The 27,093-nt window shown below is 41.1% G+C and overlaps 2 protein-coding genes across 3 annotated transcripts in view; one reads left to right on the forward strand and one right to left on the reverse strand.

Annotated features, from left to right (window-relative positions):
* Nucleotides 1-233: 233 nt before the first annotated feature.
* Nucleotides 234-12,452, reverse strand: LOC146500008 (uncharacterized). The gene is made up of 5 exons (XM_085136217.1): nucleotides 11,987-12,452; nucleotides 8,850-8,977; nucleotides 4,521-4,641; nucleotides 2,908-3,062; nucleotides 234-344 (listed from the first exon to the last, which is right to left on the reverse strand). Exons 1-5 carry the CDS (start codon nucleotides 12,054-12,056, stop codon nucleotides 270-272), a joined length of 549 nt encoding a protein of 182 aa, XP_084992343.1. The 5' UTR covers nucleotides 12,057-12,452; the 3' UTR covers nucleotides 234-269.
* A 9,271-nt stretch (nucleotides 12,453-21,723) lies between these two features.
* The window catches only part of raph1a (Ras association (RalGDS/AF-6) and pleckstrin homology domains 1a), a 61,691-nt gene continuing 56,321 nt past the window's right edge, over nucleotides 21,724-27,093 (forward strand). For both annotated transcript variants that reach the window (XM_085136178.1, XM_085136179.1), the window contains exon 1: nucleotides 21,724-21,941. The gene's annotated coding sequence lies outside the window, so the exon portion shown is untranslated. The remainder of the gene's footprint in view (nucleotides 21,942-27,093) is intronic.

Raw genomic sequence — 27,093 nt, forward strand, 5'->3', positions numbered from 1 at the left:
AAAATCCACAGAAATGTCCACACACAAGTTAAAATGATGCAATGAGACTGAGTCAGTGGATACCATTAAATGTGCTGTGCATGTCCACGTCGTTTAGACTAACCATCAGAAAACATACAAACAACATCAAAAAACAACTTGGTAAAGACCCCAACAGGCGAACCTTTTCCATACCTACGCAGTAGTCCTCTAACTCTGACTAAAAGGTGTTGGCAGCATTCGTAGGTTTAATACTCGTGATATTTATGGATGATTGCCATAAGCAGCAGTTAAAGTTTGGGAGATTTCCTGGGTCTGGTGTTTTCATACACAACACTTTCCATCTCTTCTTTCTTCTGCTTTTTCTAAGGAACACAAAACCGACAGACACATTGTTGTTGTGGTTTTTAGATGAATACAGCACACTGTACACAGAGTTGCGGCCATGTGTGGCTTATTAGATATTTGCATCAACAGGCAGCTGAACAGGTGTACCTTAAAAAGCGCATAGAAACACCTACGCTTTGTGGTTACTTTGATATGAATGGCTCTTATTTACTGCATGACTCCTAATTATTATACGCAAATTACACACTGTTAGCAGAAATCATAGACAGTATAAAACATGGATGTAGCTCCTGATTTGGAAAAATGAAGTCAGTGAAGTGGCTTAAAGCTGTATTCTATCTGAAGGCCACCAGGTGGCGGTAGCTGTGGTTGCAAACAGACTTCCAGTCCTGTGGAGGAACAGCTGACCTCTGTAAACACTTTCCTGCTGAGCTTCTGGGCCCAGTCACTCGATCTGGGTCATGTCTGCTTGTAGATATTATTAATATTATGTTTGAAAGTGGAGTCTTGTCTTTGGTGTGCACCTAGAGCTACATGCTGTCAGTCTCATCAGTGTGCAGTCTCATCATGACCGTTTTTGTGACCAAATGGAAATGACAGAAATCAACACATCAAGGCTTCATGTGCTGTTTTTACACGAGGAAGAGGGGTGGGTTATCTCACACTGAGTGTGCTATACAAAAAAACTCAACCGCATAAAAACTGCTTTGGTTTAGTTGTTTTGCGAGCATCAGCTATCTCAGTCATATTTCAGTGAATTAGCATCTACAAACTGATATCAGCTGAAAATGTCTGAACTGATAAAATCAGCTACGTCTGCTAAAAACCCAGCGAGAAAGCTTTCCGTCTTCTTGGTAATGCATCTGGTTTCTTCTTCATTACCTCTACCGTTGATGAGTTAAAGCTGATGAGCTCGCTATTTTGAATATTACTGCCTGCAAACATGTGCAGAGAGACACGGTGTCGTTTGCAGATAGATTTGACCTCTGCACAGGAGCTGAGGTTCAGCTAATGGCTCTTACAGAATGATGCTCAAAGTTCACTGAAGTTAACAAGAACTAATATCTGTACTACACCACTGAATTTTGCATTCAAGCCCAATAGAGTGATTTGTATTCATGTATACTGAGATAAAATTAAAAATGCTCTTTCCCCAGACAACTCACAACGGCTGAGCTGAGAATGTTAAATTATAGCTTACGATCCACAAATTTAGCTTACAGAGAAAAGTAAGATGATGCCTCAGTTCCCTCATTAGCCCAGTCCACTGCACTACAGCTCTCTCCTCATCTTTCTATTTGTTTTTCGATTAGGAAACAAAATTCAGCTGATGATTTTAAAATCAACCTAGCGAACGAAGAAATAAGGAAGGTCAAAGATTTTAAGTTTTTAGGAATAATTTTAAGACGGTCAAGGCTAATCTGAATTGTTTTAAGTTAATTCGGCACCATATACCCACTTAGGCTCAGTTATATATGCATTCTATGATATTTTCACATTTTTCATATTGTATGACAGTTTGGACCCAAGCAGCACCATCTACACTTCAGCCTGTGGTGTCCTTATATAATCAATCTTTAAAAATAATGGATAAAAAATCAGTCTCGTGGCATCACTGTTACATTTTACAGAAGTACAACTTACTTAATTTTAAGAGTTTTAATCATTGGTGTTATCTTAAATTAGTCTTTAAATGTATAAATAGGATGGCCCCAGAGTGTCTCAATAGATACATCCAGAGACAAGACAGTAATTGTGTTACTAGGAGTAAGGTGAACGGCAACTGCAAGATATTATATCGCAGATCTACATTCAGTCAGTCAGCTTTTTCTATGAAGGCTTGACGTCTGTGGAACTTCCAACCGATATCAAACTGATTACAGACATTAGCTCCTTTACATTGAAGGTTAAAGTTTGGTTAAAGGGAAACCAAAGTTGTAGTCATTTTATCTGATGATTTTAATTTTATTTTAAATTATTCTCTATCAATTGTAATTGTATTTATGATGTAATTTGGTTTTATGAAAATGTTTTATTGTAATATGTATTTATTTAGATTGTAAGCCCAACAAGGGACAATTGTCGAAAATTAGCAGTAGCTATAAACCTGTGCGGTACATCAGTCTCATGTCTTGCACTTGAACTATGTTTAACTGCACTGTCCCTTTTAAATAAATAAATTCACAATTCAAAATTCAATCAGACACATATGGACAGTAAACTGTGTCTAATTTTCATCCCTAATGTCGTCTGCAGTTTATGAAGTTTCTCGTGACTCCAGCTGTGACATGAAGCTGTCGGACATGATGTGACAATTTGGTTTTAAAATGTTAAATTAATGATATGAAACAAATTTATGAGGAAAGTAACCATCTGAACCAGATCAGTGATGAGAATAAAAAGGCAGAAACCATCTTTCTGAAGTGAATTCCTGATCCAGTAACATGGATAACCTCACCGTGTTTTCTACAGGAGACGTCTGTGTACAAAGGTCTCTATGGTTTCCCCATTTTGATCCTTTTACCTGCTTTGGCTACTTTTATGTGGACAAATGAGTGAAATCCATCTTTTTATTCTTACCCATAGAGCAATGGTTATGCAGGTGATTGTCAGGCTGTAGACCAATAAAGCACAAGAGCCCGCCCACATCACCACCTCTGGGATTAATGGAGGATTGCATGGACAGTCCTTAACAGGTATGATGCTGTCGTTGACTGATGTCAAAGTCCTCCCATCTGAAATTCCATAAGAGTACAGTTTATATCATTATTATTATATATTATATTTCACATTCATGTGGGGAAAGTACCTCTGAAATCCTTGATGTCCCCACCTAAACCTCACTGTTGGTGTGGTACTTTGTGACCTCCAAACATGGCATGCATGATGTTTTCCATCAAGAGTTTTCCAGTTTTCATCTGACACGACTATATTTCCCAGTATTGCACAGGCTTGTCTAAATGTTGTTCAACAAACTTTAAATTCACTTTAACATGTTTGTTTTAGAGTCTGAATATGGGCGGATGAATGTAACGTCTCTTGTATAATCAGGATATGCATGACTGGTTTCACCTCTCATCCGAGAAGCTTCTTCACTTCATGTTTTCTTTGAAACGATCACACCTGCTGATCCCAGATCAGATGCTCCTTGGCTCTCCTCATCATTCTGTTCATTCTGTCTGAAATCTGTCTGGTTGTGGCCAGTTTATGGTGAAACTATGTTCTTTCCACTTGCAGATTATGGCCCCAACGATGCTCACTGGACCCTTCAGTATTTTAGGAAGCAACAACAACTGGTGGGGAGCAGCAGGGAGGGGACTAAGTAGCAGGGCTGCTTTCACATGACTGGTTTCAGCTGTGGTGACATCCCTGCCTTTCACACCTCCCTTTCTGCATGTGTTCAACACGTTTTCAATGTCATTTCTGATTATTCCTCATAATCTCATTTGTGAGCATCTATGGTTTCATTAGTTTGTTTGTGTGGAGATCTGGTCAGAATTCAAAGTTAGCATTAAATTAGCACCTTCAGAAATATATGTACTTAAAACTGGGGACGTGTTTCATATTTACTTTACCCGCTGTGAACCTGGTCCTATCTAGGTGCGATCTACCAGCTGCAGGGACTCTGCATATGATCGAATAACCTAATTAAGCAGGGAGTCAAAGACTGAGAGTGAAAAAGTCTCTTTATCTGAGTGATGTGCAAAGAGCTTAACCAGACTCCAGGAGGCTGCAACTCACCAGCACTTGTTTTTTTTTAAGCTTTGTGAGACTCTGCAAGAGGTATTTTAAAGGTTTTTGGATGCATTCCTCATTCAGCCTTACCTCACATAGTTCTATGTGGTTGTATGTAGATAATAAACAGAACAGATAAATTATTGAATCACCAGGTTCATAACTGCTGGATTCATTTTTACTGTTTTTTGCACTTAATGTCACTATTTGGCATGTGTGGTGGGTGGAAGGTGTACCCGAACGCAGCGAACTCGGTCATATAAGAAACTAGACATGGAACAAACAGAGCGCACAGCATCAGGCACGACACCGAGGAAAACTGAGGACATACATGAGGTAAAAGGACAGAGAAGAGACACCTGGGTAACACAGACTGAGACATACAAACATAGAGAAAAGGTCAAACACAGAATGGAAAGGAATGGTTTTCTTCATGAGTTTGTGTGTATGAGTTTTACCGGTTACATTGACTTGGATTCTCTGGCAGCTCTGTTTGTATGGTGGAGGATAAATCTTCTCAGTGATGCAGGAGTACACCCCACTCTCACTCACCGTGACTTCAAACTGTGCAGTATGGTTCTGTATGAAGAGAACAAGCAATCATTCACCATCATTTCAACTGAATTCATTGAATGCAGTGAGTCCAGGTGTTTCCGACATCTGGCTGGGATGTCACTCAGGCCGAGGAGGCATGTCCTACCACATGGAGACCCTGAGGCCCTGAGGCCCGTCCAGGAGATGATTTTTTGGGAACACCGCAGTGTCCCACCGGCAGTGTCCCACCGGCAGTGTCCCACCGGCAGTGTCCCACCGGCAGTGTTGGCCAAGTTACTTGAAAAAAGTAATCAGTAATAATTACCGATTACTTCCCGAAAAAAGTAATCCTGTTTCTTTACTGATTACTTATTTTCAAAAGTAATTAGTTACTTAGTTACTTTTTAAAACATGATTTATCCCCTAAGTAGGTGATAACGTCTTGGATCTTTCAGCCCAATTCTACTTTTTCTGCATAATCCATCATACAAAATGTAATGTAAAGCAAACATTTAATTATATGCAATTGCGTTAAGAACTGCGACAGGAGCACAATTATAGTGACTGTGAACAAGGAACTTGAGATTGAGCTGCCTTTGAAATAATTGCTTGAAAGGTTGAGACCAGGTTTGTGACCGCTTGCAGCCAGTTGCCATCTTCAAAGCAACTTTGAGGCACCAAGATAGTGACGAAAACGCAATAAAAAAGACAGTCTGCAATCAGTTTGCAATTAAATTGGGTCAAGTTTGCAGTTAGTCTGTAATTCGGTGCGCGCTCTTTATAATAATGAGGTGATTAACTGAGATAAACAAGGTGAAAACTGGAAATCCTTTGTCATCTACAAACAGAGAAATTCCCATTAGCTACTTACATTCAGAATACTGCCAGAGCCTCATAGATTTAAAGAGTAGAATTGTGAGTGAAAGTTGGTTGACCTTAGGTTGAGGGTGTTGCACACTCAACCTAAGGTCAACCACTTGCAACCAGTTGCAGAAAGCCAAAACATTCAGTGCACTCACTGGGCAAACACCAATTGTGTGATTGTTTTCTTTCTAAACCTAAGTATTTTTATCAAGGCTAACCAAACTGCAGTTGAAGAATGAAAACACTTTTAAAGAGCAAACAGCAGCATATTTAATTACCCTTTTAATTTCCTGCTTGGTTACGTTAAATGGTAGAACTTTAACAACAAAAGTTAATTACTTAGTTACTTTTAAAAACATGATTTACAACCTGAATAGGTGATAAAGCGATAGATCTTTCAGCCCAATTCTACTTTTTCTGCATAATCCATCATACAAAATGTAATCAAATGGAAAAGTCTCTTTTTAAAACTTGTTTTATTAGTTTTAATCTTTTAACTTTATGCATCAAGCAAACATTTAATTATCTGCAACATTCTCTGACTGAAAGAAATTAGTTTAACATTTAAACCTATTTTCTGCACATTCCAGCACATAAAATAAAATATTTTTTGTGTTTACACTCAGTCTTTCAAATAGATGCAAGTAAAACACAGCAGAAAATAAATAAAGTCAAAGACTAGCGGTCCTGTTGCTCTATTTTCACCTGTAAAGCAGGAGTGGGGTAGGCGGAGGTTTACCCTTTTTATATGTGTTTAATTCAAAGGAGCAAGTTTGAAAGAAGCAGAGCTCATTAAGGTTCACACATGGATTAAACATAGATGTTGTCATGTCCAAACCATGTCAGCCTCGCCTCTCCAAACAGCTCAACCTGAACCTGTGATGTTCTCATTTCTAATCCATTCTGGACTCTCCCAGTGAAAATCTTGAAAACTCTGCCACTTCCTGTCCAGTATCCTGTCTCTTTTGTCAATGCCCCCATCTCCAAACCATACATCAAAGCTGGTCTCACTAACATCTGGTAAACCTCCCCTTTCACTCTTGCTACTATTGTTCTGTCACCCTGCCTGCTCTCTCCTCTTCACCACTCTTGTGCACTGTCCTGGATGGCTGACTTCAGGTATGTAAACTCATCTACCACATGTCTCATTTATCAGGCTTTACACAGGCTTTTTCCAAAATATTAGAGAAAATACAAGAGGAAAGAGTAATCAATAATTACTGCAGTTTGCATTAAGTTTATATATATAGATATATAGATATTAGGGGTGCAACGATACTCGTATCGATATTGAACCGTTCGATACAGTGCTTTCGGTTCGGTACGCATATGTATGAACAATACAACATTTTTAATTTATTTTATCAACTTTTCTTCTGACGATGCTGTCTGTGTTGAGCACTCAGTGGATCTGCGCTCGACTACTCCGCCTAGGCTGCACTGTCGAGTGCAGATTCACTGAGCGCAGCGCAAGCTAGCAAGACAGAAGCTAAGCTCGTTGCAACATGGCAAATTGAACCTCCCCCACCCTCATTCAGATCTGGCGTTTGGAACTATTTTGGTCTTCATGTGAAGTATGACCCTGAAGGTAAGCGCGTCATGGACTAAAGTAAAACAGTATGTTGGATGTGCCAGCAATGCTCAGTTACATTGGTGGGAACTAGTGCGTTAGCGCAGTTAGCTCGTTAGCTCGTTAGCGCAGTTAGCTCGTTAACGTGTTGGCTGTCCAGCCCCACGCACGGGGCGATCCGCGGTAGCTCGTTAACGGAGATTTGCCGTGTTGTGGCGTTAACGTCATTTCAGATTGACGCTGACAGCACTAGTGGGAACACAACGAATATGACTGCACATTTACTCCGACATCATCCTAGTGCAAAGACAAGTGGAAGCAGACAAAAACAACAAGCACGCATGCTACAAACTTTACCCGAGTCATTTAGACAGCCGTTAGCACATGATTCTCCTTATGGGGACCTGATATGTTTAATATGCTGCTGAGAATATAGCCCAGAAGAAGCGTATAGTATAGCTTTTATTTTGGAAAGAGACATTCCTCTGTAATAAACTCTCTTTTCCAAAGATGAGGGATTTCTCCATCAGATAGATTTATTTATTTTATTACTTTGTTGTTTCAGCAACATTAAATTTAAAAACTGTACTTTTGAGTTAAAATATATATTTATAATTTTAATAAATGACAAATTAAAAAAGCATAAACATTTTTTTGTATCGAAAAAATATCGAACCGTGAATTTTGTGTATCGTTGCACCCCTAATATATATATAGATATATATAATATTGTGACACATTAATGAAATAAAATTAAATTTAATGTAAAACATTACTTAAATGTCTTTCTGCCCATACTGTTGTGGATCTTTTGCATGAATCTTCAGATGTTTTTTTCAAACTGGTTACATCAGTCAGTTGAATTTGAAGCTCATATGTGGTTTTGGGGGTCTGTGGGGGAGGTATGATGTGAAGCAACCACATAAATCGGTTTAACAGTCAGTGAAACTGTAATACAGCTTTCTAAAGAAGTCAGCCTGACATTTAGTTAAAGGAATATTATACCAACAGCCACTGATTCATCCATATGCTGACATATGATGTCACCAAGAGCCTCTGACTCTCCACATGAAATAGTAACCAAACACAGGTGCAGCTTCTACCTCCTCATTTTGTAATTTCCCATCATTTCTTTCAGGATTAATAAAGTATTTCTGATTTTGATTCTTTTCACTTGCACTGAACTTGCATACAGTTGTCATTGTTCTTAAAACACAATGACAATAAAGATTGTGATGCTAAGGCCATCACAGTCCCCAGATCTGAGCCCAGCTCATACACCTATGGGACAAGTCTTAGACAGAGCTCCCGATTTCTGTCATCAAAACTCCAAATGACAAAGTGTCTTTTTGAAGAACGACCAAAGATGTTCTGCACAAAGTCGCGTAATACCTTACAAAAATAGATATAGATCCACGCAGCAATTTTAATTGTCAGCTTGCCATCACATGTCGATGTCATGGCCTTGATTGCTCACAGCTTTCAAAGTTCAGTGCATCTGCATTGTGATGCTGCACACTGTGAACAGATAGAAACCAACTTGCATGGACTCTCAGTGCAGAGGTGAGCCTGTGGTTTCCCCGTGTGGCAGAGATCAGCAGGTCTTGCAATCTGACTTTCATTTCATCAGTTTTCTCTGAGACATAAAAGCAGAATGAATACTACGACTTCAACATAAACTGTTTACATAACTGTGGTGCATACTGGCGAGGTGCGCTGCACTGTACTCCAGTGCCTATGACACAGAAAGTCAACATATTTGAATGATACAAAAATCTATACTAAAGTTTTTTTTAAAGCTACAAGCTCACACACTGACCTTATTCAGGCTGACTTTACTGATGGGTTTGTCATTGAAGATTAACTGATATTTCATCTCTGAGGCTTGGATACGTGGACATGGAAACATCACTTTACTGGATTCGGTCACTGAGATGACAGGTCCACCTGATGGACAAAAACAGAGTCCAAGCAACAAAGGATGAGGTTGTGCAGAGGCTTCCTGTCATAATAACAAACAGCAATGCTCAGCGTGGTGCACGCTCCCAGGACCTGGAAGACTGTAAATCTGAATACATGTAAGCAGTACATTTAACCCATGCCAACGTGAACTGTTGCACTTTTCTCTGCTTTTATGAAATGTTCTGCTCAAAGTTTTTTGCTCAAACACAAAACAAATAGTCAGTCAAAATATTTCTAAAGCACTTTTAGGCACAGCTCTCACTGACACAGCTCTACTGTGCAAAGTCTGTGCAAATGTGCACACCCTTCAATATTCACCAGTAAACAGCTGTATCCTGGCAACAACAACCTGAGAACAGCAGGTTACTAATGTAGGGATGGTGAATTATAGTAACACATACAGGGGGGGTCCTAAAGATAAGGCTGCATCAGTCCAGAGCTGTGTCCTTAAAGACTCCCCAGTGTTCAGGATGAGCCACAATCAGCGGTCACTTCAAAGATTTAAAGTGTTTTTGTTCCTGGTGTAGAAATAAAACTCCTAGAATGAAAATGAACAAAACAGAGCTTTCAGCCTTCTTTGATGTTATTGACACAACCTGTAGTTTATCACTGGTTCTGCTGCTTTTACTACCAAAGAGCATCTGCAGACGTGCTGGAACATGCTGCTCTGACACAATGCTGATGTCCAGCTCGGGTTTGCCGCTCCAGGCTCAAATCCATCCCTGCAGGCACACTCTGATCTGTGGTTGGACTGGGATTTCTGTCAGTTGTTGTCAAACATGAACTGAAACATGAACCAAAACATTTTCAGCTGCTTACCTGGAATGCCCCAGTTTACAATTTTTCAGTCAACAAGTAAAATATGATCCAGAAAATCAGGGTTAACACAAGAGCATAAACTCCAAACGGCTGAGATGGATCCTTCTAATGGAAGCTGGACTGTTTTAGTTCAGAAAAGGGTGATTGTGGCTCAAGAGTTGACAGTTCGTCCTTGTAATCGGAAGGTTGCCGGTTTGAGCCCCGGCTTGGACAGTCTCGGTCGTTGTGTCCTTGGGCAAGACACTTCACCTGCCGCCTACTGGTGATGGTCAGAGGGGCCGATGGTGCGATATGGCAGCCTCGCTTCTGTCAGTCTGCCCCAGGGCAGCTGTGGCTACAACTGTAGCTGCCTCCACCAGTATGTGAATGGGTGTGTAAAGCGCTTTGGGGTCCTTAGAGGGGACTAGTAAAAGCGCTATACAAATACAGGCCATTTACCAAAAAGTCGATCTCATTGAATCGTTAGTTGTGGCCGCTCGTCACTAGAGAGGGTCGTGCTGCTGTACCCCTGACGGAGGGACACTTTTTCACACCGCTGTATTTTCTTTTAAACTGTGAGTCCTGGACATCAGACTTGATCCTCTCATGACTGTTTTTAACCTAAATATGACGCCACATGGAGCTTCTATCCACGGTGTTAACCTCAAGAAACAGACAGCCCAGCATGGAAAAGGCAACTAGGAAGGTAAGAAACCAGAAAATGTAAGCACCACTGACACACTGAATGAAACGTGTGTGAAAAGGCTCTTTGACTGAAACCTACGAGTATAATCCTGTTGTTACCAAGTTTGTTTTCTTTATTTGTCCAAACACAGATTGTACTGGGATCACTCAGCAGCCAGTTTCTTAGGTATGCTTCATTAGCACTGGTTGGACTTGACTTGATTCTTTGTTGGATTCAACAAGCTGCTGGAAACAGTCCTTGGAGATTTTAGCTGATAAACACACAGCTGATAAACCTGCAGCTGCAGTTGCAGCTGCAGGTTTATCAGCTGTGCATCTGTCATACAAAGCTCCCATTTCAGCAAAGGTTCGCTAGGCTGACACCTGGTGACTGTGAAGGCCATCTGAGTCATTTCTACAGTGTACACACACATCAGTGCACGAATCACTGATTTATCCATGTTTCTGAATTTGTTCTTTAAGTGCTGCTGACACTGTGCATGAACAAACACTGTCTCAGGAAATTCAAACTCACAGCATTTTAAATTACTACTATCATCTTTATTATTATTATTTAAGTGTTTATGAGTTGTCACACTCTTGTGACCATAAAAGAAGAATCTTCTGTTTATTATTAAGAGCTTTGCAACAGTTTTCTTTGTGTTGTATGAAACAATAAAGTAAATGTTGGACGCCGTCATTCACAGTCAGGGTGTTCTTGGTTTACTCTTCTTTATTGCTAGTATCTCTAGTTTTGTCTTCTGGACGGTCTTTGTTTTAAGAAAGGATTTCTGTTCATATGTTCATCTGTTTGTGCTTCGCCCTGCTGTGCTGATTGTAGTTTTCTTAGTTACCTTTTGTCTCCATGTTTGCTCTCAGTCAGGTTTCTGCTTTGAGTAGCTCGAACATGTCTGGCCGTTCTCCTCTGAACTCTCAAATTAAAAAGGCAATGTCGCCCAGAGATATTGCCTCATTTTCAGGGCTGTTCTTTCTGTGGTGCAGCACAGTGTAAAAGTGTAGTTATTCACAGTTTTACTGCTATTAAAACCGGCGTTCCTGTGATTGTGTGTGTGGCATAACATGACCAACCCAAAGCATTAATGTTGATAAACATCTGGGTCATTCATTCTGTCATTAACTGAGGTTATGTACCTCACATCTGGTTTATTTAGTAAATTTTTTGAGCCAATCAGTTTGCATAGTTTTCCGAGTCAAGCCAGCTTCTCAGACTTTCCCGTGTTTATGTCAGTGTAGATTCTCAGAGTGTACATATTGTGTACTAAAAGTTATTTGTGAGCCATGTGTTAGTATTTAATTTGTTGTCCCACAGTATGCAGTACGACGAAACTGCTACCAGCACACAAGAAAGAACATTTGGAGGACTGTCCTTAACAAACTCACTTTATACCCACTGCAAAGTCAAAGCACAAGAATCCGACAGGCGACAGCTCTGTCATTCTGAAAGTCGTCACATTGATTAATACACTCACTCATACAAATCACTGGTCTTACCGAAGCATTCTGTGGCTTCTCCATCACTGAAGCACACCATCACCACCATCCACAGAGCCCTCAGCCTCATGTTGCTCCCCTCTGAAGCGACGCTGCCCGTGTTTGATGCTGTGATGAGGACGGATTTTGTTTCCTGTACGGTGTGAGGGGGTGATCACAGTCCTCACTACGTGAAAGCTATCTGCCACGTGCTAACAAACACCACGTTCAGTAAAGAGAAGTGTGTGACTGTCAGAGAGGAACATTTCCTGTGTGAAGCTATGAAACCATAGAAAACGAATACCCACGTGTCCCCCCCCCCCACACACACACACACACAGTTTACAGGTAAGTAAGTAAGTAAGTAAGTAAGTAAAATTTTATTTATATAGCACATTTCTAGATAAAAGATCACAAAGTGCTTTACAAGGTAAAAAAAAAAAAAAAACAGTCAAAAGTTAACAAAATGCAATTTTAAAAAGACGTGTTTTTAGCTGTTTTTTAAAAGTAATCACTGAGTCTGCAGATCTTAAGTTCTGAGGAAGAGAATTCCCCAGTCTGGAGGCCACAGTGTCAAAAGCTCTATCACCCTTGGTTTTCAGTCTTGTATACTGAATAACAAGTAGGCCCTGATCACAAGACCTCAGGGACCTACTAGGGGCATAGGGCTGTAAAAGTTCGATGATGTACGCTGGTGCTTGTTCTTGAAGAGCCTTAAATGTCAGAACCAGAATCTTAAAATGGACTCTGAATTCAACGGGGAGCCAGTGCAGCTGTATAAGCAATGGTGTCACATGAGAGTACTTAGATGTTTTTGTCAGAAGCCTTGCTGCAGCGTTTTGGACAATCTGCAGACGGTCAAGGGAGTTTTTGTTTAGACATGTAAACAGTGAATTACAGTAGTCCAATCGTGATGAAATGAATGCATGAATAACAATCTCCAGTTCAGTATGAGACACTATGGGGCTCAATTTAGAGATGTTTCTTAAATGATAGAAGCATGACCGAACCAGAGATTTGACGTGGACATCCAGGGTAAGAGCAGAATCAAAGGTTACCCCGAGGTTCCTGATAGACGATTTCACACATGTAGAAAGAGGACCAAGAGCATTCATTATGTTAGGTACATGTCTGTCTGGAGCACATACAAGGACTTCAGTCTTTTCTTCATTAAGTTGGAGGAAGTTGTCAGCCATCCAACCTTTAATGGTTTCTAAGCACACATTTAGAATCTGCAGCTTAGAAACATCTTCAGGTTTAAAAGATATATATAGCTGGATGTCGTCTGCGTAGCAGTGGTAGCAAATGTCCTCAAAGGGGCTCAAAATATGCTGGAGAGGAAGTAGATATATTAAAAACAATAAGGGCCCCAGCACAGAACCTTGTGGCACACCATAGGACAGGGACGTGGAAGATGACCTGTACTTAGAGACCGCCACAGAAAAGTATCGTTCATAGAGATATGAGGAGAACCACTCTAAGGCAGACCCAGATACACCAACCCAGTATTTCAGCCTTTCAAGCAAAATATAATGGTCAACGGTGTCAAAGGCTGACGTGAGGTCCAACATTAGGAGTACAGAACACTTTCCTGCATCGTTTTGCATCAGGATGTCATTGGAAACTCTAAGAAGGGCTGTTTCAGTAGAATGAGCTCTACGAAAGCCAGACTGAAATCTGTCAAAGATATTATGTTTGTCTAAAACTGCTGTAAGCTGCTTAGCCACAACCTTCTCTAGTATCTTAGCAATTAACGGTATTTTTGAGATTGGTCTGTAATTGCTAGTGAGAGATGGGTCCAGCATAGGCTTTTTTAACAGGGGGTGTATAACAGCAGTTTTAAAATAAGAAGGGACTTTACCAGATCCCAGTGAGGTGTTAACTATGGTGAGCACACAGGTACCAATAGAGTGGAAGACATTTTTGATTAACGATGCGGGTAAAATGTCGAGTGAACAGGAGGATGCTTTTGTTGCATTAACTATTTTTTCCAGCTCTGATAGTGAGATAGGGTAAAAAGCTTTCTAAAACGACAGGCCGAGCTGGCGTAGGAACTGACAATGCAGATGCTGATGGGGGCAATTTTTTCCTTACATTACTAATTTTTTCTAGAAAGAAAGAAAGAAATGTTTCACAGTCTTCATTAGAAGAAATAATGGCAGCAGGTGGAGCAGGAGTAATAATATCAGTAATAGTGTCAAATAATACCTTAGCATTACCTCTGCTCTTTGCAACCAGATGAGAAAAATAAGCAGCCCTCGCATCTCTAATTGCATTGTTAAAAGAGGCTAAAAGATCCTTTAAGTAAAGGAGATGAACATTTAAATGGGTTTTTCTCCATAAGCGCTCAGCTTTACGACAATCACGTTTTATGGAGCGGATGTTGTCGTTTAGCCAGGGTAAGGACTTGGAAACAGAAACGGGTCTCATTTTAACCGGACAGATTTCATCTAAAATCGAAAAACAATGGTTAATAAATAGATCTGTTAAGAAATCAACGCCGTTTTGCGGGGATAATGTTAAATTAAAAGCATCCGAGAATTTCTCCGCTGTGGAGGAATTTATGATGCGTGAGATAATTGAGAGGTAAGTTTGCAGCAACATGTACACCCATATAAACAAACATATCCAGTCTGAAAATGTGCATTTGCACATACAATGGATTTTTCACACACGTGCGAGACAAACAAAACACACATGCAGTCAGTGGGAGAACTACAGACCACAGCAGACACACAGATGGGTGAAAATGGATCAAAAGTCTCTGTTTTGTTCTTTTCTGTTACTCTGTGAACAAAAGCTGACTGACGCCCAGATGTTTATAAGTACAACAACAAACTGAAGGTTTAGTTTCAGTGCCCAACAAAAGCAACTGTAACTGGTCGAAATTCAAGAAGAGTTTACGCGTGTGTGTGCGTGTGTGTGTGTGTGTGTGTGTGTGTGTAAAGAAGAGTTTTGAGGGTGTTCACATGTTTCACTTTCACACATTTTTTTCATTCTTTCCAAAGAAGAAATTAAAATAAAGTGGAAAATCTGTGGGTTTTGAAAACCAGCTTCAATGAAAGGTGGTAAATTAATGAAACTGACACAAATGAAAAGGGTGGCCCATGTGAATCTATCTCTCTCTCTGTATAAATTAATTAATTAAAAGATAGATAGATAGATAGATAGATAGATAGATAGATAGTAGGGGTGCAACGATACACAAAATTCACGGTTCGGTTCGATACTTTGGTGTCACGGTTCGATATTTTTTCGATACAAAAAAAATGTTCATGCCTTTTTATTAATTTGTCATTTATTAAATTTTCACGGCACATTCTGCACCACCTCTCTGTGCGTTCATCATTTGTTTGAAGCCAGCTCACCTCCTGCAACCACTTTTCCGAGAATACGCGCTTCTTTTGTGGTTCGGACTCCTTCTGACATTTCTTTGGAGGTGGAGGAAAACCAAAGTAATTGCTTAAAGGAGCTTCTTCGACATCTTTAAGAGTTCTAAACAAATGTCTGTCCTCCTCCTGAAAATCTTATGTATGCAAACACGCGTTGCAACTTCTTATCTTGTGCGCGTTTTTTATTTTGACAGCGAATGCGCACCTGATGACCACTTATGTGCAGCCCTGGTTATTTAGCTCGTCATATTGCAGCCACAGAAATTCTTTTGTCCATGAAACCATAAAGCTGCACTTTCTTTTTGCCTTATAGTTTGATTTGTCATAACTTTTCCGTTTTATGGTAAGCTTTTCTTTGGCTGTCACTTCTTCACCCTGACCTGTCTTATTTGGCTCAGCAGAACTAAAATATATATCCTGCTGCTTTTACACACGCACTCACATAACGCTCAGCGATTCTCTGCGCGATCAACCTCTCATGTTTAAGCTGCGGGAGATTTCACTTGTCATGTTTGCATAGTAAGCTAACGATTGATAAGATGATGGCAGAGGAATTGGTGCGCAAATTATCATCACTCACCAATCAGTGCTGTCGCTCTCTATACACAGTTCGCGCGATTGCAAAGTGAAAGCAAAAAACAAGCGCAAATTCAAACGCGATTTCAGTATGTCACATATTGACAGTGGCTCACCGATGCCAATGACATAATTACCCAGCTACATTTCCGAAAGAATGCAAAAGCATTGACATATATTTTTCCTTCCTACGATAGGCCGACGAGCAGAGCAGGGCAGCCCGACTGGAAAAATCGCTAGCGATTTTGCGAGCCCTGTATCTGATTGAGGAATCACTCATCTTTGGAAAAGAGAGTTTATTATGGAGAAATGTCTCTTTCCAAAATAAAAGCTATACTATACGCTTCTTCTGGGCTATATTCTCAGCAGCATATTAAACATATCAGGTCCCCATAAGGAGAATCATGTGCTAACGGCTGTCTAAATGACTCGGGTAAAGTTTGTAGCATGCTGCTTGTTGTTTTTGTCTGCTTCCACTTGTCTTTGCACTAGGATGCTATCGGGTAAATGTGCAGTCATATTCGTTGTGTTCCCACTAGTGCTGTCAGCCTTAATCTGAAATTAGGTTAACGCCACGGCATGGCAAATCTCCGTTAACGAGCTACCGCGGATCGCCCCGTGTGTGGGGCTGGACAGCGTCAACACATTAACGAGCTAACTGCGCTAACACACTAGTTCCCACTCATGTAATTGAGCATTGCTGGCACATCCAACATACTGTTTTACTTTAGTCCATGACAGGCTTACCTTCAGGGTCATACGTCACATGAAGACCAAAATAGTTCCAAACGCCAGATCTGAATGAGGGTGGGGGAGGTTCAATTTGCCATGTTGCAACGAGCTTAACTTCTGTCTAGCTAGCTTGCCCTGCGCTCAGTGAATCTGTGTTCGACTACTCCGCCTAGGCTGCACTGTCGAGCGCAGATCCACTGAGCGCTCAACACAGACAGCACCGTCAGAAGGAAAGTTGATAAAATAAATTAAAAATGTTGTATTGTTCGATACATATGCGTACCGAACCGAAAGCACTGTATCGAACGGTTCAATATCGATACGAGTATCGTTGCACCCCTAATAGATAGATAGATAGATAGATGGATGGATGGATGGATAGATAGATAGATAGATAGATAGATAGATAGATAGATAGATAGATAGATAGATAGATAGATAGATAGATAGATAGATAGATAGATAGATCCCATTCAGCTTACTCCTCAGGACTTTCCTTACTCTGTGCAGATATTTGGAGGTTGCAGCTTTGCTTGTGGACTCTTCATGGTCGCCCAGGTACTTGCAGCTGCCCTCAGTGTCTGCAATGCAGGCTTCTGGTAGTCTCAGTTCTGACTATCTTTGTCTCTTTGTTGCCATCCAGCTCTCCAGTCCCATTGACATTCCTGTGACACTGAGCTAATAGTTGTTTTGCTGTTGGTTTAGATGCAGAGTATCAAAACCTCCATCGGTCTTACATCCTTTTTATGTTACTCCTTCCACTGGGATTACTCGCGTAGTAGTGTCAACAACCTGCCAGCCTCTCCCGTGATCTGGACACGGAAGCCCTCATGATCCTTTATGAGGAACTGGAAAACACAGCATCTGGAGTAGCCCATGTAGCCTGCTGCCACAGCAGCTTAGCTTTGGATAGATATGGATGGATTGATCAATGCCTTTAAAAATATGTTGATTATCTTTAAAGTTGAACTCTAAAGTTTGGTGCACCAATAACACATACATTATCCTGGAAGAATGTGCTTCTGCTTTTGTGCTGCTATAACTACAGACTTTATCTTTTCATTAGTTTTCATGTGAACGACGAGTTCTTTCTCATGCCACGTTGTTTGGACGAGCAGTTCTCAGGAAAGCTTCAACCCACATCTGCCACAATTCTGAGCAGCTGCACACAGCATAATCTCCCTCGTGCTCTCACACACACTTTCAGTGACACATCCTTACAGAAACAGTAAGCTATTAACAGGTTTCATGGCACAGGAGATACTGGTATATTTACAACAAAACAGAAGCATCTCTTACTGTGACAGACCCACAAACTCCCCTTTAAACATTTCTCAGTTTTTCCTTTGGCCTGCATTCGTCTGAGCAGTGTGTGCTGGCCACAGCGGCTGTAAGATGCAGTTTGTGTTTATTAAGATCCCCGTTCTTCCTGCGCTCACAACTCTTTACATTTTAACAATGTGTTATAAGACAGACTCACATATACAATGTAACATTCTGACTAGACAAACATACACACTATAAAAACACACAAAAGTGCTCCATAAAACACCAATCAGCTTTGATAATATAAAATTTGCACATATACAATGTTTTAAATTCATGTTTCCATTTTTAACAGTCAGACCAAATGAATAATGTTTTAGTTGTTGTATTTGTATTAACTGTGCTGGTAACAAAGTCCTTTCTTCCACAGTCCTGGACACAACTGTGCTTTTGATTGAACTTTTCTTGCTCTAATCTTCATGTCTATACACACTGAAAAACAATTTCTTATGCAACACGATTGGTGTCTTTGTGACAATAATATTTCTAATAAATACAAGTAAAGGATAAGTCCGTTAATAATGAACAATGAACCAGTTAAGACATTATATCGAGTGAAATCCATTTGGTGAGTAGTTGGCCTGTATGTTAGTACATGGTAACTTCCTGTACTAACATACATGTCTGTAAAAGTGTAACAAAGTTACCTCGTGAAGAATTAACACATAATGTTAAAACATTCAGAATTGACATAAATGTTTATGTAATGTGGATTCAGTTCAGCTACATAAATTCACACTGTGCCAGTTTACAGCAAGACTCACTTCAACAGGCTTTGTTGTTGATCCCTATGAGCAATCACTACCCGCAGGTGTGGGGAGGAAGACGTCTGCTCTGTGGAAAGGTTAATAATGTGGTTATGCTTCCATTTCATGTGTTGAGTTGATATTTAAAATATGCATCTTCATAGACACACACACCACACACTGTGTGTACATGTGCAGCCATTAACCTTCCCTTGGTCCTCCAGTGACGAGCTCACAGCTTTGTGCAAGAGGATGAAAATAAAATGTCCCGACATTTCAAACGAGCAGCGTGGGCTGTGAGTTGGAAAGCTCGTCAAAGTACTGAGATACGTAATGCACATTTAAAAAATATACATATATGTAATAAGTGGGTGGAAATCTTTGATTGCTTTTTCCATTGTCTTTCTATTATAAGTCACCAGAGGAAGCCAGCAGGGGACGTCCCGCTCCCGCTGAGCGCACCGCCAGGTTAACGTTCCACTGCCTGCTTGTCTCTGTTTGTCTGCGGCTCTTTGTTGGTTCTGGCTTTGGAAAATTGGTGTTCTTATTGGCATGCAGTGTCTTTGCACCCCACAAGTGCAGGGTTGAGCTCTAAAGTTTGAGCAACAATAAAAAAGTTAACCCCATCAGAGATTTATAGCAATGGCTCTCTACAACTGTGCCAAACACAGCATGCAAGTCTGTGGCTTAGAGCTGCAGCTTGTACCTCCTCCTCTTCCTTCCTCTCTGCAGCAGCCCCAAGTGTTCTGCTGTAAAAGAAAAAAATCAACAGTCTTATTGAACCCATCAGCTCTCCCATTTAAAATGGTTTAATTCCATTATTGTAACACTGACAGGTGGATTCTTGGGATTAGACAAAGTTTCATTAGAAAATGAAATACAGCTGCTACATTGTTAAACTCGGTGTGTGTGTGTGTGTGTGTGAGAGAGAGAGAGAGAAAAGCTAATTTAGCATCTTTTCCCCAGCTCGAGATCACAGCATAGTCGTGTCCGACCAGTTCTAATGTTCAGCTGGGCAGCACTTTTATCTGGGTGCAGTGATGATAATAGTCCAGATGTGACTTTGTGTTCACAGGTTTCTTCGTGAGGCGCAATGAGGACATTTTCACTGTCCACTGGTTGGGGCTGGCTGAAGCTCAGGAGGTAGAGTGGGTCATCCACTGACTGGAAGACTGGTGGGTTGATCCCTGGCTGCTCCAGTTTGCATACCAAATATGCAAATATCAATGGGCAAGAATCCTCTTAAGCACAGGAAAACATGCGGCCTGTTGTGTGTGCTCTGTGTGCTCCGGGAGAAAACCATCAGTATATAACAATCAGTCCATTTAACGTTCAAGTCATGTGTGAGGGCGCTCATAAGGGAGAGGTGTGCGAGTCTTTCCCATCGTCTCGTGGACCATAACTATGATTTGACATATCACATGGAGAAGGTTGTGCTCTTTGAAGCAAGCTGGTAGCTAGAAAATAATAATAATACTAGTAATATTTTCATATTGGCTCTTGATGGGACTTAGCTGATAGTTCATTGTGAAAAATGCACCATGTTTGACTATGATGATGATGCTTGGCAGTACAAACAGAAAAAATAGTAACTAATAACTTTCTGTCACACATTGTCAGAGAAATGTCAAAAGGAAGAGTAGACTGTGATACAGGTGTTACAGCACCCTCTGCACTCTGGCCTTTCTTTGCTTTTCACACAGATCTTTGAATTTCGCTGCGCAGAATGACGTGTCAGCGCAGTCTGACAGTCTGACACTAGAGGGAGCTCTCTGGAAACTCATTTCACTCAATGCTGACGTACGTCCTGCGGACCATGCTTTGAAGAAAGCATAATATTTTTTATTTTGTACATATGATGATTGATTATAAAAGTGTGCTAGGTGTTAGACCCTTTAAAATAATAATAATAATAATAATAATAATAATAATAATTGTTGGGTTGTGTTAATATGAGCTACCAGACACACTTGCTTTTATTTATAGACAAAACAAAAGAAACAAACAAAATTATAACGTATTATATTTGATCCTGTCGGGGTCTCCTTTTAGTAAATTAAAATATGAAGCTTGTGTGGATGTGGATACATCACTGCGTGCACACATGCACACAGTGATGTATCCAAGTGTAAAAATCGGACCAGGTGCCTATTTTGTGTGTGTGTGGTACATATTGGCCCATTATATTATATTATATTATATTATATTATATTATATTATATTATATTATATTATAAACCTTTCACACAGATGACATGAGAATAGAATAGAATAGAATAGAATACAATAGAATAGAATGAACTCATCAGCACCGATTGGTTAAGGCTGATTTAAGGGTTGGGCAGGACAGGAAATGAGCCACCGGGAACGCGCAGGGTGAGGATACGCGCTCCCACAAGTTTTTTTGGGATCCGGTGTAGCGTCAAGTCAAACTGCAGAATACCGGAAGTGAGGCGTTTTCGGCTTCACAGTAAAAGCTTAATTCCTATTTGTATGGTCCTTATATGCACTTTATTCTCAATCCTTAAATCTAAAATTTGATATACAGAGAAAAAACAAAAACTTTCTTTTTTATGTAATATACACTGGTCTGTGTGCGGTCTGGAACTGGATTATTTCCCTCAGTTTAACTTGTACAATGACAAAAAAAAAAAAAAAAAAAAAAAAAAAAAAAATCCAATCTAAATTGAGATAAATAAAAAATAGAACCTAAAAGTGTTTAATATTGTGTAGCCTAGCCAAATAAACATGAGAAGTGGCATTCTCAAATGTCAGTACTAATAATAATGCTTTTTTTTTTTCTTAAGGCAAATGAGCTACAATTAAAATACAAGAGTTATCATTATAATGTAAACACGACATAAATATGTTATCATTATTTATTGTCAGTTATTAAATAATAATAATAATAATAATAATAATAATAATAATAATAATAATAAGGGCTCATCTTTCTGTTTTATTGTGAAAGTCACGCCGGAAGTGATCCGAGTGCCAGCCTCCAGTATCAGCAGCGCTGTTGGGATTCAGTGTGGCAGCAAGGGAAATCAGTGGAATCTGGGAAAAGGGCAGTCGGTGAAAACCGGCACTAAACCGGCAAGAATCCCGGCGAAGTGTCCACCGTGACGCCGCAGAAGCTCCCGGCGGACTCCTCGGCCCCGTCTCCCGCTGCTGGCTGCGGTTTTTCCTCCCAGGATCCGCACAGTAAGTAGCCCGATTCCTCGCTCACCTAAACGCATCTTCATCACACCGCATTCACCCTTTTTCTCTCTCTCGGTAACCTTTGTGGATCAAGCACTAAAGCTGCTGAAACACCGGAGCTTTTTCGTTTTGTGACAAATGCATCACGATTTCCATTCGCTAACATCCGCTGCAATAAAGGCTAATTAATTCCGTTAGAAGCTGCATGTGTGTGCAAAGAAAGGAGAAGGGGGGGGGGGGGGGGGTGACAGAAAAAAGGCACTGGGTGTCTGCATGTGCACACACGGGCTCGCTGCTCGTAGTGTCAGACTGCGCAGGGGCCTGTATGCGCAGGGTCGCCGGGGAGCAGCAGCCGGCTTGCATCGCCTTTCCAGGCGGAATATCGGCGTAGCTCCGAGGCCAGGCATGCCGGGCTGACACGAGCTAGGCGTGGCCTTCATATAGCATTACACAGATATGGGCGTGTCCCCCGCAGCTGCCTCACAACTCACTGCTGTCCGGTTAAATCACATCCACGTATTACGCGCATTGATGTGATTTGAGCATCAGTTTCCATTTTCGTGGTGTTTTGTGTAATAAGCTAACGAAGGCTCGTCCCGAGGCTTCTTTAAAAGTCCTTTCAGATGCAGCATCATTAGACATGCAGGCCTGCCATCTGTCTGTCTGTCCTCCCGTCAGGGTCTAACTTCCTCTGTCTGTCTGTCCTGCTCACACTCCTGTCCGTCTACATTGACGGACCCCAGCAGGGTTAGAAGTGGTGGTCAGCCATTTTTTATGTGTGCTGCTGTAAGCTGTCAGGTGTTTGAATGACGTGATTCCACTGTGTATATACACAACATATTTATAAACATATTTCTTTGATGTCATCCATTTGTTTTGGATGCCTCAGTGTTGGTGGTTACAGTGTGAGCAGTGTTTTGTTTCTGAGTCCATAGAGATGTGCAGTGCTATTAGGAAATGCTAGCAGGGCGGTTAGCTGAACCCACAACTGTACAACACACAGATTCACAACCGAAGCCTGTCCTACACAGCCAGCCGTATTATTAACACTAAATATGGGGGTGTGGTTTAGTTGTGTTACAGCCATTAGAGGCGTGGCTTAGCAGGCGCTGCTTTGATACAGCTCCCAACAGGCCATGTTAATAACAATGCTAAAATTACACAAAATTATCTTATTTTTTAATATAATATGCAGACACTTACACAATATAGCTGCCAAACCACAGTTATTGTGATTAGTTCATTGTTGTTTTTATAACCAAGAAGAATATCATCAGTACTTGTTATCACATGCTGGTGTTACTATTTGAATCGTATGTTCCATGCTGGTGTGCATGGGTGAATGCGTGTTGTATAAAGTGCTGTGAGTGCTCAGGTAGAATAAAGCGCTGTATAAGAACCAGTCTGTTTATCATGACCACTTCAAAAAGTAGTAAGATGGCAATGACGAAAGATCTTCCTTTTGAAGGATCCAATGGTTACTCATGTCCGTCTTTTATATACAGTCTATGAGAGAGAGAAGTTTCTCACATGATTGACGTGGTTACAGTTCATCTTAAACACCTGAGTGAAAACCAGAGCGAACAGGGCAGGGATAGCTCAGTAGGTAGACTGGTGGCCCCATGATTGGAAGGTCGGGGGTTCGACTCCACTGAACGGCTGAGGTACCCTTGAGCAAGGTACTGTCCCTACACACTGCTCCCCGGGTTCTGCATTGGTGGCTGCCCACTGCTTCACTGGGTGAATGGGTTAAATGCAGAGGAGCAATTTCCCTATGGGGACTAACACATTACATTATACATTATTATTATTATTAAACAGCTAGAAGGGCAAACCTGCAGCTCTACATGGGAGATTGTTCCAGGAGCTTTGCTGGGAAGATTTCAGGTATGAACATCCTGACGCGTTCACTTGCCGTGGTTCTTCGACAGGCTTCCTCCTTGCGTTTTAGAGCGTCCGTGTCGAAGCATGTTTTTGCTGGTCAAACGCTCCAGCATCTCCATACAAGACTCGTGTTGTTTTTCCTGCTCATGTCTCAGTGGACCTGCTGCTACAGCTGCACACGTCTTTATCATCAAGTCTCTCCACAACTACAAGATCTAAACTTCATTCACTCACCATTGTAGTAACAGGAAGGGCTATCACAGAACTGTGGCACACTGAAGATGACTGAAGATGTAGGAGCAGTGTAGTGTGTTTGTCTCTGCTAGTATACTGATGTAAGTGTACTGATGTAGTGCAACATGAAGTTGATTTTGTGGGACTGAGACTGTGATCACAAACTCTTCTTTAGTTGAGGAGTTAATCGCGTCCACTGGTGACGTAAGACAGGAAATGAATATAAAGTATTCAGAATGATTTCACCACACTTACAGTTTTAAACGTTTCATTCAAATGTGTGATGCCTCGTTTCCACCAAATGTTCTTAAAACCACTCTTAAAGGCGTAAACGTCTGTAACTGGGCTCGTCAGAGCTGCAGTCTAATCGTTCTGGCAGTTTTGAGAAGTCCCGCCTCGATAACGCGGTCGCGTGCGGCAAAGTGGGGCAGGATCCTGTGTCTCGGGGTAGTGCTGAGAGTGAACTGGAGTATAAAAATCTCAGATGCCCTAATTCCACTCAAGGCTTCCCCAGCTATGTGTGACCAGCCCCCGGACTACACTGTCCACTGTGCCCTCACTAACATGCTGATTTAGTCGCCTTTAAACAGCGTGACACCATTTTTGATGGTTTTAGCATTGATGCTGATGGAGTTGATGGAGTTGCTGCTTATTGCTGGCAAGGTGTGGATTACATGTTTAAGTTGTTTAAATATTCAATTCAATTCAATTTTATTTATATAGCGCCAAATCACAACAAAAGTCGCCTCAAGGCGCTTCATAGATACAGAGAAAAAACCCAACAATCATATGACCCCCTATGAGCAGCACTTTGGTGACAGTGGGAAGGAAAAATTCCCTTTTAACAGGAAGAAACCTCCAGCAGAACCAGGCTCAGGGAGGGGCGGGGCCATCTGCTGTGATTGGTTGGGGTGAGAGAAGGAAGACAGGATAAATTGACAGGATAAATATTGTGAACATCATTTGGCCAACCATTGCAGTTAAACTCACCTAATGACCAAGCGCATCAACATTATAAACAATAATATATTGTTGAGTAATCATCGCTGCTAATCAGTATACTGGTTGCTTTCCTTGGCGAACCAGAACATGAACAGGCTTCAGACGGTTCGCTGATTTGGTGAAAGGAGTGTTTTGCATAAAGCACTTAATGCTGAGCTCACACTGTGCGATTTTTGGCCCATTTTGAGCCGATTTTTGAGTTGTGCGACCTTTTTTGGTGATCAGTCCGATTTTGGCCTTCACCAGGCTTCTTGGGACATTGGCTGCCTTACCCACCTCAGCTCACCAAGGCAGTACAGGCACTGCCTTTTAACCCAGTCCTTGTACCCATGAATCATCCAAGCATAAAACACCAAACTAGAGAGAGGTGAGTTAGTGTTGTGACTTAGCAGTTGTGCCATTAGCTTGATTTTGTTCCCATTTCTGTAGTTAAATCCATGAAAAATGCTCCAATGGAGACACTTTGGAAAACTGCACCTCTTCCTCCTGTAACTAATTACACTATATATCTATGTGCACTGAACATATATATTTGAACTTTCATGTAGAGTCTTAAGCACAAGACATTTTGCTTCACCGAGGTTTATTAAGGTTTTACAGTAACAGGGCAGTTAATGCTGCTGAGAGTTCTCCTGAATAATTTACTCTCCGGTAACTAACCTCCTCCAACACACACTCAACACCTTTCATGCAGCACAACCAAGACAGTAACATTGTAACAGAGAGCCCTCAGCCAGAGCCCTGCCCGTACCCTGGCCTGTACCTGACCCCTGCAGCTGTGTTTGGACGGGTGGGAAAGTTACCCAGCAGCAGGGGGCGGGGATACTGGTCCCTATATATTAGGGGACCAGAGGACACCCCCAGCACTTTTTCCCCTCTGCTGTTGCTCTGCTGTCTGTGCTTAAGGCTGTACACCCCGGGGTTTTGCTTTGCTTGCTTTCTGCTATGTAATTCTCTTGCTAAATGTCTGTATGTATTTTTCCTGCTGTTCATATGATTCAGTGTATTAAACTCTGTTCCACAGCATCTTTTTGAGTGTCTTGATTTTAATTGGATCTAAAGAGGTTGGATCTCCACATCGTTGGTGGGAGAAGGTTATCAGGATGGCTTCAAAATTTGCAACCACAACCTCAGACACTTATTTCTACTGTTAGGTTTAGAGGTGCTGGCCTCTCTTTTACACCAGCGTCACTACAGTAATGGGGGTGGGGCAGAATGCAGATGGTATGTAAACTGTATGGAGATCCTGTTAGACTGTCGGTTCGAATGAATCAGATTGACTAATAAATGTGCACGGTGGTCAGAACAAAACAGTCCGGTGCAAACTGCAGCAGATGTTAGTAAATGAGGTCCAACGATCTCAAACATGCTGCCAATGCAGTAAAACATACATGGGTTGAAAATAGGGCTGCCATGATTAGTCGACTATCAAAATCGTCGACGACTGATTTAATAGTCGACGCGTTGTTTGAAGCTTTGTAAGATCCCAAAAGACGCAGGAATAAGTAGTAGGATTTAAGAGTGTAATAACGGACTGAAACAGAAGATGGCAGCACTGCATGTACAAGGATGCCAGCTGCCGTTTAACCCCGAAGAAGAAGAAGCTGTGTCCAAATTCAGGAACCGCATCCTCCTGAGTCCGCATTTGTAGGCCGATTACGTTACAGCGACACGACAAAGACTGTCCAAATTCGAAGACTCCTCCAAATGTGGCCTTAGCCGTGTAAACTTCAAATATCTGTTCGGTTTATCAAGACATCACATATTTGCAAGAGCGCTCCGACTCCCCGCATCATTTTCAACCCCCCGCGGCCTTTGGCTACTCAGGTTAAACATGATATATAAGTCACTTAGATAACTTAAAAATGTTATTGTTTGGGTTTTTTTAGTATTTTATTTGTTCCTGAGTAAATCGGTTTGGCTGAGATTAAAGTTATAGTTTTTACACAGCTGAATAAACGTCAAGCAGACAGCTGATTATCAGAAGTGTGAGATGCTCGAGAATATACTCCGGTGTCCTGTTATATTTTAGATA

Source organism: Neolamprologus multifasciatus, chromosome 16, assembly GCF_963576455.1.
Source record: "Neolamprologus multifasciatus chromosome 16, fNeoMul1.2, whole genome shotgun sequence".
Taxonomy (NCBI): Eukaryota; Metazoa; Chordata; class Actinopteri; order Cichliformes; family Cichlidae; genus Neolamprologus; species Neolamprologus multifasciatus.

What these genes read in the sequence shown, in the direction of transcription:
- LOC146500008 (XM_085136217.1), bottom strand. Translation starts at nt 12,056, where the DNA reads ATGAGGCTGAGGGCTCTGTGGATGGTGGTGATGGTGTGCTTCAGTGAT. An exon ending in AGAAGCCACAGAATGCTTCG is followed by an intron (nt 8,978 to 11,986) that starts GTAAGACCAGTG and finishes TTTGTCCATCAG; the next exon opens with GTGGACCTGTCATCTCAGTG. An exon ending in AATCCAAGTCAATGTAACCG is followed by an intron (nt 3,063 to 4,520) that starts GTAAAACTCATA and finishes ATGGAATTTCAG; the next exon opens with ATGGGAGGACTTTGACATCA.